Below are 15,687 nucleotides of genomic sequence, written 5' to 3'. Positions count from 1 at the left end.
ATTCACAGCTTCTTTTGGCACTGCAACTGCCTGTGCTGGGCTGGATATTCAAAGGGAGAGTCCTCTGTACACGTAATGCAACTGCTGGAGTGTATCTCAGATATATTAAAGTAAAATGTGGTATAAAACAACTACTTCAAAATAGTTAACTTGAGTCCAATATTTACTAGCTACTAGTATTTTCCGTTTGATTAAGTTGGTTTATTTTATATTAGCAGTCAGACTCTTCAATATGATCAAAACAACAACAACAAAAAAATGTTACTCTAAAAAGAAATCCTGTAACTAATCTCCTGGTAGGGTGACCATGACTATTTCCAGGCACGTCCTCAGTTCCATAAACCAGTGATAGACTGCAGCTATTAACAGGTCAGTGAATAAATTAATTCTAGGGCACTGGAAATTATGTTCATGAAATGAAATGCGGCCTTGCTGACACTGCATCACTATTTCTAGATAGTGGTCTTGAAAATCAAGTAAATTTCACAGCTTGGATGTGTGCCAAAAACAAGTGAACCAGTAGGAAAGTATAGGAAAAGAATAACAATTAGTTCTATGAGAGTATATTACCAAAACAACTCCACAAAGTTTAAAATGCTCCATCAACAACTTTCTTTAAATAAGATGCTTTCCAATCTAACAGGTCACAGAAAGCCCTCTATCTCCACAAAATGCCACTGTATGAGATCCATCAAAATTTAAAGCTAGAACGCACTCAGGTTACTCATGCTGGCATTTCTGTATAAAAGTCCCATTAGAGAGCATAAATATTATCTTCTTTCCATCTCATTATCTCTTTCCACATCTCATTCATAATAATTTAATTCTGTTTTAAATCAAAGTAGCTTTTGCATTTTCTCTGAAAAATATAACACTTCTGGCTTAAACGAAGCGGTTTTACTAATAAAAGTAAGTCTATTTTTAAGTACTCAGTACACAGTAATCTGCCTGGTAATCTTCCTTGATTAAAAATTCCTTGGCTTCTCTTCAAAAAACATTGACTGTGAATGAGTTCAACAGCTGTAGATATAATTTTTAGGAACTTACCAAGCACTGCTGCGTCTATGCTAGGCCCCATTTATATACTCCAGCTGGTACTCTACAGCCCCACTCATTCGCCCCCAGTAACATCTATATTGAGATGGAGACATATTGAGGAGAGGAATCTTAAAAACAACACAGAAGAAGATACATCATCTTTTTTCTTTTTCTTTCTTTTTTTTTTTTTTTTTTTTTGGTCTGTCCTGAGTCAGTTCATTTCTGCAAATTGCTTTTCATTCACCCAAGTACAGAAGGTAAACTAAAATATTTTAAGAAAACTATTTTTGTACTGCAAAGAATCCCACAACATTTTTCCACAAACTAGACTTTAATATGACATAAGCAACACAACATATTAATTTCACTCAGAAAACTAGGCTTATACACTTCCATACTGACACATGCCAATGATTAAACCGCAGTTCTTATCTGTGTACTATATGCAGTAAGGGTCACTTGCATAAAGATTCAAATAGTCTAGAAAAGACAGCAACACATTACTCATTTAATCTTGATAAAATTTGGGGATTTGTTTTTCCCTCTCAATTCACCACCTCTGGATTCATTACTACTAGATCAAATCCTAAAGGCCGACCGCAGCTCTGATAGTCCTTACTGAGACAAAAACTGATGCCAGTGAAAATTCTGACCAAATGATTATTTAAATGACTGCAACTAAGTTTGGAGAGGTCACACATATAAATTTCAAAAATGCTACTGAAGCACCTGGAAAAAAAAAAAGAAATTAAAAACAGAACAAATAACTAGATAAGTGAATAAAAGTCACAATGTTTCCTTTCTTACAAGCAAACCTTTTTAAAGAGAACCAATAGGAAAATCTTGGCATCTTATTTCTTTTCCTTATTTATTAAGAGTTTTAAAGCTCTTAGACTCAAACCTGTTTTGTTCCTCTGTCACTAACTTCCTGATTAGCACCTGTTCTCTTTTTCTCATACACCTTCTGTCTCTGCTTGATCATGGTACTGTTTGCACAATCTCTCAGTACAGATTTGAGATTGTTGAAGACTCCATCCCAAACAGGGCAGTACCATAACTAGATTGTGTAAATCTGCAGATTTAAAAGAAATAAAGGAGTGAAGGTTTGCACAGATGCTAATGAACTCAGAACTCTGTTGAAGAGTGGGTTAAGAGTTCTTTGGTTCCTACGTATGAATGTTGTTTTTCTCATGTGTGGGAATTATGAAAATCTTATAAATGTACTTTTATCACTGCTACTGTAACTGAAAAAGATACTTGGTCATCACTTCAAAAGGAGTGCTGAAAACTACCAGGCGATACGCACCATGATCAGCTATGTATTGTACAGTCATTCAGCTCATTTTCATCACATTGTATTGAATTGTGTCTATGATTATGCAGATTAATGGTTTCTTTAACACTACAAGGAATATTTACATCACCAGTTTCTTATTGGGAAAAAAAAAAAACATTAGACATATGAGGAGTTTATGTTTTCCAGTACAGCAATGCAGAGATACAGGAGTGACACAGCAATCAAGACCTCCAAAACTGCCATTATGGTACTAATGATCATCTTTACTCTTTCCATTATTTTGCTTCCACTTTCCTGGTATTTCTTTAATATACACAAATTGATAGCCGGTAGTGAAACACTTCTGCTACATTCTGTATTTTTTTCCCTTCATCCTCTTCATAATTGAATTCAATTTAATTAAAAAAATAACTTCCAGATGCATACTGACTCACTCATGCATTTTCATCCATCACTGACACTTTAATAATTTTCTGCATTTACCTGACTGTTTTCTCTATCTTTCCTGGTATCATCAGAAGGGAGTTATTTCACCTTACAACTTGTGTTACCACAGAGATAGGGAGAGAAAATGTCAGAATGAAAGTGAAACAACAGAGGAAAAGCAGAATATTTAAAAATATGAAAATCCACTGAAGTTGCAGTGATTATCTTCAACAGAGGAATGTGGAAAAAACAGTCAGATAGTGGAGAATCTTATAAAATAAGACATACATGTAGAAAAAGTTGACTCTACAACCTTGAAGCTTGAAATTTTTTAGTTCTTATTCATAGTAAGAGAGAAGATAGTTGATCCTGAGATTAAGTTGTTTAATATTTACTTCCAAAGTACAAAGTCAATTTTTAAAACGAAAAAAACTTCTAACTTTTTTTACAAGAAGCCTTTATACAGTTGCATATTGCTATGTTTTATTTTCTCCTTGCTCCACCCTCACCAAAAAACATATTACTATTCAATTTTCTTCAGTTCGCAGATCAGGTTGAAAATGAGAAGTTGAAAGAAAATGGCTTAAGGCTGTGTATGTGCACATTCTATAATGATTTTATAATTTTGAGTACACAAGAAATCTCAAGGTAGACATTAGGTGCTGTTTTCAGGACACGTTTAGGGGCTGAACAGGGTAGTCTTTTTACAGAGAAAAATGAGTGGTTTGAACAAAGTACTTTTTGCCTTCCCAGATCTTCCTGCATGACTTCACAAATTCCGTTGGATTCTTATGCATGAATATAAAACTCATCTACTTGATTAGCTGACAGGCAACGCATACGTATAATTTTAAATTTTAACTGGCTTTAGAAAAATATAGTTATTTACCTGGCAGCAGTTTAAACCATTCTTTTTTCTATTTACCTAATTCTCTCCAACTCATTTTCACTAGAGTACCTCATGTGAATACACTTCACTTTGCACCTACTGTAAATTCCGTTGATATAGTTACAGTATTCCTAAACTGTGGTTTCCATTCAGTGTCACACTATTCTACATATGGGCATAAAGTCAAACTGCAAACGTAAAGTTCAATTTTGCTTTCTTTTCAAAGCTTCACAGACGCAGAAATGGTCTGAAAAAGATATGAATGTGATACAATGTGACACACAGATATGATGGGTACAACCCATGATAGTTCTCCATTCACGTTCTCTGAAAGAGAACTTGAGTGAGGCCTAACTCTAAACGATTTGAGGATTGAAGAAATTAAGTCCTCTGTTACATTTATTCAGATTTCTTGCTACCATTCAAAATAAGCAATCCACCAGTCTCATAATGCAATTTTTAAGCAGTTGAGAGGACATGATCTAATACATCTATGAGAATAACAGTTGATAGCATTACTCAGGTTGTACAAACGAAATTTTAATCTTGATTTCAATAAAACAAAATTCAATCTTGATATAAAATCAATGTTTTTATACTCACAAAACATGAAAAAGTTAAAAAGTTAAAACAAGACTACATCATTTTTTGCTGCTAGTATTTGATTTCTCCATATATAAATCATGGTAACATCAGGCCTTCTATGCTGTGCTTTCCAAAGCCAAGAAAATTCTCCTTCTCTCCTCTTGTACTTCCTCTAAGGTTCAACCTTGCTTCTGGGGCTTCTTTCTATTTTTCTTGTTCTTGTTTTATTTCCTCCTTCTCCTGCAGCATAAAGGACTAACTTTAGATGCAGTACGTGGAGGATGTAGCGTTGCTCCTCGTGCTAGTGAAACTTCTCAAAAATCTGACAGTTCTGGTTTGTAAATGAGATATCTCCAAATTTAGGCCAGGAATAAATGTTCTACAATCTTTGCTAGCAGAAACAACAGAAGTCACAAGTGGCCTGTCTCTGAAACCAAACTTGATATCTAAAACATATTCTATAGAGTTGCAGTCACTGGGGACACAGACAGCCTCGGTTAACTCCTTTTACTGTAGGAAAAATTGGTTGTTTCTAATACAATTTTGGAAAGAGTTCTAAGGCCAGCATACAAAGGAAAAAGCATACAGTATTCTCTGTACCACAGTAAAAAAGCTCTATGTCTCATGTTAAAACGGGGACCAGCTTCGGTGATTAGATATTCTCCTACCATCATCTGCAGAAGATTACCACTGCTTACAAATTACCCTGTTTATGTAGACATATTGTAAATAAAATTTGAAAGACATTAGTTTTATGTACAAAGGTTTTGCAGTGCTAGTACTGCATGACATTTCAAAATTCTGTCTTAACACCAGCATTAAAAGGGATCATAAAATGAGGAAAAAATCAGTCATTTGATGAAAATCAGCTTACTTTTATTTAAGAAGAAGGAAACATAAGAACCACAGTTCTCCCTAGCTTACAGAAGTAGGACTGATTTACTTCTCTCTAGTAACATTCTATTTATTGTGCATAATTACTTTGAGAAAAAAGTGGATATACAAACATCTGTTTTCTGTACGCTATTAGGAATTTTTTACTTGAGGCTATTTATTTAACGTGATGCACAGAATAAACATTACAAAATATGAAAATGCAAATAAAGCTATCTAGACTTCAGATGATTGAAGAAAATGTAGATAAATGTTCTCAGAGTAACTAATTTTAACTTTTTTGCCATATCAAATCATAATTGGATTGCATATGTAAAGCAAGCACTGATAGATCTCAGCAAAAAAAAACTCAGAGTCTGCCTTAATTATAGCAGGAAAAAAGTAAAAAGTTAATCTTCTTGTCATTTCTCAATAACTGTAATTTTAAGGACAATGCTGATGAGATGCTAAAGATGTACATTCAGTCAGAAGCTTATTTTAAACTGTCTGCTACCAGTATTTCATTTGGGAAATTTACAGTATTAAACATATGACATAAGATTGGAATAGGGAAACAGGCAAAGTAAGACAAATCACAACAGGGTTTATGAGCTAGCTGAAAAGAAGTAGAAACAAACTCAAAACTAATTCTTTCAGATATTTTTCTGTAATCAGTCCTCCTAGATGCAGTTAAAATTTAAAAAGGTAGGAGATCTCAAAGGATGACTTCATGTAATAAAAAAAAATTGTATTTGCAAGAACTACATAGAGGTCATGAAAAAAGTAAAGATGGCAAGAACTGCTCTACTAAGGATCAGCATAAAGATATCAGAGTAAAGATGGGATGGAAAAGTACAAGATTACTCAGGTATAAAGTTATAAGACAACACGAAGATTTTTCTTTCAAGATAACTCTCTCATAATGCATTATCATGCAGCACCTACCTGCAGAAAAATTGCAATTAATGTTCAGAAGTCCTACCACTACCACTTCAACTTTTCAATACTTGCTATATGCAATTATTGCTATTATTGCTGAAAGTATACAAATTTTAAAAATATACTGGCAATACATCATAAGATGCATTAGATTTCAAGTTGAAATGACTCACATTTTATTTAACCTTTACACTTGGTTGAATTATACAACTTCTGTTCTTAGCAATATCGCATTCTGTAGGAGTTTTTTGCATCTGGAAATTCCCTTGACACCCTTCTCATCCAAAAGAGGTTTTTTTTTTTTCAATATTAAAATAAATCCTGTAACAGAAGCTTTCACATTGTTTTTAATAGTGAATGATGAACAATTTAAGAAATACAGAAAACATATAATGATTACCTAAACTCAGTTTTCATTCTCACTCTTGTTTTCTTCCAGTGCAAAGAAAACTGATTTCTTGTGTGTTCCCCTCTCACTTTTAAAATTCATAAGTATCGTAACTTCCCCAAACACATTTTAAAGTCTAGAAAAACAGTCAAAGCAATACTGTTTCTGAAGCGGAGAGAGAAGGAGAACATATAAATGCTTCCGCTAAAGCTCTCCTATGCAGCATATATTAAAGAAAAAAGCAGTTCAACATGCTATGAAGCACATCTGAAATGCTTTGACACCAAAGCACACAGCATGAGGAACCAGAGACAGGCGAGGCAGGAGATGCAAAGGGGTAGTGCTGTGAAGGAGGAGCTGCACTGAAGAGAGCAGCTAGTTGGAAATGACACAGCTGAGAGCCACTGGGTCGGGACGAATGATAAGCAAATAAAGGGGAAGGTCCAGAGGGAATGGCACGGAGCTGTAACAGGGGATGGTCAGGCTGGATGTAAGGAGAAGGCGGTGGGCATGGGTCAGGCTTCCCAGGACAGTGGCCATGGCTCCCAGCTGCTGCAGCTCAGGAAGCGTCTGGACAATGCTCTCAGTCATATGGTGTGATTTTTGGGTGGCCCTGTGTAAAGCCGGGAGTTAGACTCACTGATCCTTATGGATTCCTTCTCCCTTGCCGTATTCTATGATTCCACAGTTCTTTTTGGTACAAGGGTAGGATAAAAGTAAAATTTGCTTTGATGATTTGAACGGAGCCTTGCTACTTAAAATGGCTTCGTAAACAAAATAGAAAAGAGAAGTGAAAAGCTGTAAGTATGCAGCAAAATAATTAGCTACATTTTTAATGTAGCTGGGTCTTATCTGCTGACATGAATGTATTAATTTCAATTTTATGTTGTCTTTTTTTGTGGAAGCCTAAGTGTCAGTGTATATCAATGCCTCGTATTTATAAATAAAATTTATATGAAAACAATTGCATGCATGAAACAAATCCAAATTATTTTTGTGTATACGTACCTGTCTTTCCCAGTTTCTACTGACACAGAGCATCTCTCTCATCCTCACCAATCCTATCTCTTTCTATTAACACATTAAGAAAATTTAAGTATGCTGTTTACAAACATTTGTACCTCCTCTTAACTGTTACTAAGTGGTATTCAAATAAGATATTAACAAATAAAAGCAGATTTTTCAGAAAGGCATAATGTATGTGTTGTAGACCCATCATTGAAGACTAGAGGTAAAAAAAACTAAAATAAGTTATGGATGAAGATAGTTTTAAAACAAAGGACGATAGAGAGAAATGTTCCAATTTTTTAACTAAGGAGAAACTTCCCACCATGAAACACTTTTCACACAGAAAGACATCAGAAACTACATTCAGTTACTGAAAGAGTTCTGCTCCCCTTTTACTTAATTATAGGAAGTAACAACAGAAAGAGAAAGCATACAATTTTTGTGCTGAGTTCTGCACAGAACTACAGTGTTACAAAGAAAAATCATAGAATCATAGAATGGCCTGGGTTGAAAAGGACCACAATGATCACCAAGTTTCAACCCCCCTGCTATCCCTGCAGAGTTGCCAACCACCAGACCAGGCTGCTCAGATCCAGCCTGGCCTTGAATGCCTCCAGGGATGGGGCATCCACAACCTCCTCAGGCAACTTGTTCCAGTGTGTCACCACCCCCTGTGTGAAAAACTTCCTCCTAATTTGTAACCTAGTCCTCCCATGTCTCAGTTTAAACCATTCTCCCCTGTCCTATCACTGTCCACCTTTGTAAACAGCTGTTTGCCTTCCTGTTTATACACTCCCTTCAAGTACTAGAAGCTGTAATGAGGTCTCCCCGGAGCCTTCTCTTCTCCAAGCTAAACAATCCCAGTTCCCTCCATTTTTCCTCACAGGAGAGGTACTCCAGCCCTGCGATCATCTTAGTGGCCCTAAAAATAAGCAAAAGCACTGAGTTATCACATCACTTTCTGTGCACTTCCTCTAGTTCACTGAGTCTCAATTTCCTTACGAGATTGAGGGAAGTAGGTACGAAAAATGTTAAGATTTTCTATCTCCCCCAGCTCGCATAAGGCAGATAAGGCTTTTTTCATGGTGTAGAGAGAGCTGGATTTAAATTTCTAAAGGAAAGAGATTGAATCTTTCTCCATCATATTCTGTGCAGCTGTCTGTACACAAAACTAAAGCATAAAAGAAGGTACTGTTGACATACTCACTCTTGCTCTGCTGTCCATCATGAATTGCACTTTTGTGAGACTTGAGTTGCTAGCACAGACAAGGTATGCTCTATGAATGCCTCCTTTGTTAGCAGGCTTAGAAGCAACAATTCATCACTGTATATTAACCAGGATTCAATTAATTGCTGTTTAAACTTTACAGTGGTGCAGAACATCAGTGCATATTCAGAAGCAAAATTCGTCATATTTGGGAAATCTCTATTAAAATTAGTTGCTTGCTAGACAGTGCTGGACTGGGTCTTTTCAGGTTCCCATTTTAAAACAGATGGAATGCAACACAGTACACAAGTTCCAAAATGTCACTACTTATCTGTGATATTTTAATACATGACTGCTAAATTCTAGTAACACGTTTTTACTACATCTTTTAGTATGTAACTTATTAAAAAGAAAACAACATAGAGAAAACTTTCATACGACCACAATCATGTTAACTATCACCTGATTTAAAATCTTTTCATTTATTGCATACTCATGACAGGTAATGGAGTAGAATAAAATAGAAGTAGTTTGTCAGAAAAAGAAGCAACACAGTTTGCTGCTGAGTTTCAGATGTACTAGATGGTAGCAGAAAGTTACTGACATGTCTTAGTGGCTAAATTTCTCTTTTCAGCTCCACTGCCCTGTCCTCCTTTCCCTCAGGGCAGCTAGAAGTAAGCACTGTAAGAAAATGTTCAACTTACCCATGAAGTCTAAGATTGAAGTGGTCCTATCTGATTTCTTTCTCTAAATTACATACACAAATTTCCTCCACTCATTCTTTACTTTCTAAAGACATAAGGCATGACGAATTAATAGTTTGAAGACAGAAGCTGAAAAGGACTAAAACATTCTCAGTGGTTATTAAGGGTGGTGCAAGTACAGGCTGATCAAGAAAAGTTCTGCTAAGACGAAATACAGTCATCGAAAATAGCCTGTTAGGCTGAAAGGAGCAAGGAAAAATTAATCACTGAACATACCCTAAAATTTCACAATTTTAGCAGGAATGGTAAAATGATAAAATGATAAAATACACTGTATTTTCAAGGAGGTGAAGACATATCTTCAGAGCATGATTAGGATGCGTAAAACAAAAGAATTTTCAAACCACTGTCTGGGTAGCAGTAAAACGTTCTGAATGAATCCTTCAGCAGAACTCACGATGAGTCAGTTGCTTAGCATTTTAAGCTGAAAGCATTACAAATTTGAAACATCTATAAATAACACGAAGTATGGAAACGAGACAAGCTTAGTAAGTTGAATATTGAGACGATCGGAACAGCTTGACCTGAATTTCCTGGACAGTATGCCCTCAATACTGTCCTGCACAATTGCTTGGGAAAGGGTGGAATGAAGGACCAATCAACTAAAAAAAAATGCAAAGAAACAACTGCATTTTCTGTCTTTTTCTTCACCTGGACATAATTGCAAAGGAACAATATCTCATGACAACAACACCAGAAGAAAATATATCCTTAAAATCAACTACATAATTCATCTTTATTGTCTGCTAAAAAGAGTACGGTCACCAATTCCATTATTGTTAAGCAAATTGTAGCTCTGACTTCAGAGGTAAAGAAGAGACAGGGAGAAAGTATCGACTGAAATCACAACTCAACAATAGCAATTAAAAAAAGCATTTGAAATGAAACTGTACAATCACTGTATATGGGTAATAGGATAAGACTGTTTCTTACACAAGTTCATATCAATGCTATGATCAAGGTATTTTTAACTCTCCTCTGTACCTGAACTCCAGCACTAGTCCTTAGAATTAAATACTTAAATATGTGCTTCCAAAATACTTACCACCCATTAGGAAACAAACAGGTATAAAGAAGGTTTCCCAAAACTGCAAAAAACGATGGCCAAGGCCAGGTGGGGGTCAGGAGGATACATTTGTTTTCAAGGTACTACCCTTTCCCCAGAAAGGCAGATATATTAATTTAAATGAAAATTATTTAACCATGGAATTTTTAAAAAAATCCAAACACAAGATTTCATAACATAAAGCCCTAAGCAAATATTAGTTATTCTGTAACTTTATTAAATTTAATTCATCATGAATCCAGAAAAAGCCAGTGAACTGGCCTTCCACATTAAAAACATTAAAAAAAAAAACAAAAAAAAACAGCCCAGCAACAATTTTTTGGCAAGATAAAATATCTTTTTCCTTTATCTTTTCTGTTTTTAAATTCCTTATACTCAGTCCACAAGCAACATGAAAACAGAACATGCAATCTGAAGTATCAGACAGCACATAAAAGTGGATCATTAATTAAATTACCACTTTTGTACACTGACAGTTAATGGTACCTTTTTTCCTAGTCTGACCTTCAACAAAATTGCTCAGCTTTCAGATCAAGACATCAAATTTCACTTACAGAATCACTTAATAATTAGTTATTTAATATAACTTTGAAAATAAAAATGCTAATCCCTTGCAATGAGTACAACATTTCTTAATTAACTTTTAGAAACCAATATGGGCAGTCAGTTAAAAAACAGGCCAACCATCCCTAATGGAGACATGAAAATAAGCTGAAGTTTACAGACGGAAATCAAGTACCAAGAGCATATGTTGATTAATTCTACACGGTAACAACAGCTAAAATTTCATACCTGCACCTGGAATGATTGCCAACTTCGTTTCAACCAGGCCCATCTTAGCAGAAGAGGCTAAAAAAATAAAAGTCTGAGTTGTTGCTACAGTCTACAGAAAAACAATTTGCAAAATATGTAATAATGTCCTGCAAGAATGTTAATTTGTTACATTTCCTTAATAAAGAACAACAAATCAAAACATAAGCACTGTCTTATGAAAAATCTTCTAATAGATTTAATTGATCTGCCTTTATTAAATATCCCAGCAAGGCAAGTTCTGTACAGTAATAATTTTCACATTAGAAGTATGTTATTAAAGCAAAAAATAATAAAATAAAATGCAGTAAAAAATACTCTATCAGTGCTCAGAGTTATGAAATTAATTCCTAGCAAGTATTTCAGCCAAGTTTCTGCTAAATCTCTTTTAAGTAATTGTTCATAAACAATGTTGGAAAACAAAGTCATTTTTATAGACTATTGTCCAGGCAAAGGGTAGTTAAGCCTTCTGCAATACTAATAATCTTTCATTTAATTAACAGTTTCAAATTTACCTGCCACTCTTATGTCACAGGCTAAAGCAAGTTCCAGGCCACCACCCAACGCAGTTCCATCGATTGCAGCAATGGTTGGTACTGGAAGATTAGCTGGGGAAAAACAAAGTACCACTTACCATCAGTCTCATAAAGAACATCTCTGAAATACCACTACATTTTCTTCACATTACAGGAAAAAATTACAGTCATACCACAGGGGAAAAAAAAACCAACAAAACAGTTCATAAAATAAAACAAGGAACTGCTGCCAGAGCTGAGCCATGGGCAACAATGGGTGCATTCTGGGAGAGCAGATATAGGAGAGAGAGAACTGCTACACAACAGCAGCTTGGAGAGAAGGATGAGAAATGGAAGACAAGTGGTCCTGGAGGCACCCAGGTCAGTGCAGGAGAAAGGCAAAAGGAGCTCCAGGCAAAGAGCAGAAGTTCCCTGCAGCCTGTGGGTACCATATGGAGTAGATCTCCCCATGCAGCCATGGAGGAGCCCACGGAGCAGCAGGGGATGAGGCCTGGAGGGCACACAGCCAATGGGCACTCCTGTAGGAGTATTCGGGACGGGAGCTGCAGCCCGTGGGGAGCCTCCTGCGGTGGGGCAGGAAGACTGGGTGAGATGCTGCCTATGGGGACCCGTGTGGAACAGTGCCTGAAGGGTGGGCTCCACAGTACGAAGCTGTATTGGAGCAGTGCTAGGAGAGCTACAGCCTGTGGGAAGCCCAGGAAGGATCAGTTTGGGAAGAACAGTATCCAATGGGGGGGGTCGCACGTGGAGAAGGGACAGATAGTGACCATGGAGGAGTGGCAGAGACAAAGCATTATGGACTGACTGCAGCTCCCACTCCCCATTCCACTATGCTGCTCAGAGAAAGGGGGTAGAAAAGGGTGAATAATTACCTCATAACAAAAACTGAATAACCCAGTGGACTTCACTAAATTGTTAGCACTCAAATTTTAAGAATACTAAATTACTAAAAAGGATACAAGAATAAATAAGCAGCATTAAGCAGCAGTTTAAGAGAAAACAGTACTCACAAGGATTCCAATGAACTACTGTAGCGTGTAATATGAAGAACACCAAATAATAAGCCAGAGGGGAGGTAAAGCCCCCGGCAAGGTCACAAGACCAGGCTCTCCCCCCTGCTGCTCCACCCGATAGTATGTCTTGCCTCAGCATCAGAGTAAGGCTTTCAGCTTTCGGATACTCCTTCTCTCATTATATTTGATTTATTAGCTCCAATTCTAATTATATTGTATTATATTGTACTATAGAGTGTTGTCTTGCATTTCAATATCCTATTTAGTAAATCAGTTTGATTCTCATCAGATTGTTGCTGCCACCCTTTTTCCCTTATCCCCCTTTCTGGAGGTATGGATCTCCTTTTTCCTCCGCTCCATTGGTCACAGAATGGGGCCAAATCAGCCCATAAATCATTGACAAGCCCTCTGATCATCTTTGTGGCCATTCTCTAGACCCACTTAAACCGCTCAATGTCTTTCTTGTTCTGGGACCCAACACAGCTGGATGCAGTACTCCACTACTGGGATTGGAGATGCCTGCGATGAAGATGCAGATGGAGATGGCATTCCCAATGAGCAGGATAACTGTGTCTTGACCCCCAGTGTTAACCAGAGAAATAGTGATGAAGATATCTCTGGAGATGCCTGTGACAACGCTGCAGTGTTCTGAATAATGACCAGAGGGACACAGATGGTGATGGGAAAGGAGATGCTTGTGATGATGACATGGATGGAGATAGTATTAAGAACCACAAGAGCAGAGGGGCAGAATCAGCTCCTTGACCTGCTGTTCACACTTCTCTTGACACAGCCCACACTCCATCTGCAAGCGCACACTGCTGGTTCATGCTGAATCTTTCATCAACCAATAGCCTTCTCCTCAGAGCTTCTCTCAAGCCATTCTCCACCCAACCCGTATCTGTACTTGGGATTGTCTTGATGCAAATGCAGGACCTTGCAATTGTCTTGTTGAACTTCATGAGGTTGCCGTGGACTCATCAGTCAAAGTGTCAAACATCCAGGTCCCTCTGGATGGCATCTGTTCCTCTAGCATGTTAACTGCACCACTCAGCTTGGTGTCATCTGCAAACTCGCTGAGTTTTTGCATCCCACTGTCCATGTCATCTACAAAGATGTTAAATAACACTGGTCTGAGCAGTGACCCCTGAGGAACCACTCATCACCAGTCTGTTCTTGGACTATGAACCGCTGACCACAAATCTCCGAGTGCGGCCATCCTGCCAGTTCCTTATCCAGCAAGAGGTCCATCCATCACATCCATTTTTCTCCACTGTGGTGACCAGGATGTCATGTGGGACAGTGTCAAATGCTTGGCACAAGCCCAGGTACATGACATCAGTTGCTCTTCTCTTATTCACTGACACTGTAACTCCATCATAAAAGGTCACCAGGTTTGACAAGCATGACTTGCCCTTGCTGAAGCCACGTTGGTTAACACCAACTACCTCATCTTTACTTTCCACATAGGGTCTTCAGGAGGATCTGCTCTGTAATCTTGCCAGGCACAGAGATGAGACCGACTGCCCTGTAGCTCCCTGGATGTTCTTTTTCCCCCTTTTTGAAAATGGGGGTTATGCTTCTCCTTTTCCCATCAGTGGGAACTTCACCAGACTGCCACGACTCTTAAGTATGATGAACAGCAGCTTGGTGACTTCATCTGCCTGTTCCATCATTGGGTCCCAGGGACTTGTGCACCTCCAGGTTCTTTAGATGGTCTCAGACTCAACCTTCACTTGCAGCAGGCAGATCTTCCTTCTCCAAGTTCTTACCTTTGCTTTCTCTAGAAAACAAGAGCAGTGTGGCTACAGTCCTTGCTGGAGAAGACTGAAGCAAGGAAGTCACTGAACACCTTGGTTTTCTCCTTATCCCTGTGATCTCCAGGTCTCCAGTTTCCTTCCAGAGAGGACCCACATCTTCCCTGGCCTTCCTTTTATCACTGATATACCTGTACAATTTTTTCTTGTTCCCCTTTATGTCCTTGCTAGATTTAATTCTGTCCAGGTTTTAGCTTTCCTAACCTGATCCCAGGCCTCTCGGACAACTACTTTGCTGTCCTCCCAGATAACCCGTTCTTGCTTCCACTCCCTATAGAACTTCATTTCTGAGCTTAAGTAAGTCTGGAAGCTCCTTGTTGATTCACAGAGGCCTCCTGACATTCTTGTCTGCCTTCCTTTTTCTCAGAATGCACTATTTCTGAGCTTAGAGGACATGGTCTGTACTGTCTGGTTTTCTTGGGTCTCTTTTCCCTTGAGGACTTTATCCTATGTCACCCTGCCAAGCTGTTCCCTGAAGAATCCAGAATAACACAAACACAGAATTGCAGGGGCTGAAAGGAACCTCTAGAGATCACTGAGTCCAGTCCCCCTGGAAAGCAGGCTACCTGCAGCAGAACTTGGTTTGTATTTTATATCGCTGTCACCAGCGAAAGACACCATCCACTGTGCTCATATCCACTGTCTGGTCACAATAAACATTCATAAAGTGTTGATAAATTTCAATGAGAACCTTTGTCTTCATGTGAAGAAATTCAGTGACACTCACTGCATCAAACACACTTCCGTATTAGTTACCGCTTGGCAGATTGCCCCTCTGCTGCCATCTGTCACGTGGCAACAATACGTAATGGAATATCGGCAAGATGGTTCAACTTCCACTGCCATACCATCAATACTCATCTCTGATATTATGGATCAGCATAATAAAATAAGCGGCATTACTTTTGGGGACTGTCTGAACAGAATTTACTTTCTGTTTGGAGATGATTTTATGATGAATGAAAGACCAGCATAAAATACTAAAGTTAGATCCAGAAAATTCAACCAAGAAAGAGTTTCTCAAGTGTGTG

General features: G+C 37.8%; 1 protein-coding gene across 1 annotated transcript in view; it reads right to left on the bottom strand.

Annotated features, from left to right (window-relative positions):
* AUH (AU RNA binding methylglutaconyl-CoA hydratase) overlaps positions 1-15,687 on the bottom strand; it is a 118,294-nt gene that overhangs the window by 45,972 nt on the left and 56,635 nt on the right. Inside the window, exons 6-7 of the mRNA XM_048932527.1 lie at positions 11,806-11,898; positions 11,273-11,329 (exon numbers count right to left, since the gene is read on the bottom strand). Coding sequence (XP_048788484.1) covers positions 11,273-11,329; positions 11,806-11,898 — 150 coding nt within the window. The remainder of the gene's footprint in view (positions 1-11,272; positions 11,330-11,805; positions 11,899-15,687) is intronic.

The sequence above is a fragment of the Lagopus muta genome, chromosome Z (assembly GCF_023343835.1).
Source record: "Lagopus muta isolate bLagMut1 chromosome Z, bLagMut1 primary, whole genome shotgun sequence".
In the NCBI taxonomy this organism is placed as follows: domain Eukaryota; kingdom Metazoa; phylum Chordata; class Aves; order Galliformes; family Phasianidae; genus Lagopus; species Lagopus muta.
This window is presented reverse-complemented; position numbering and strand designations above follow the sequence as displayed.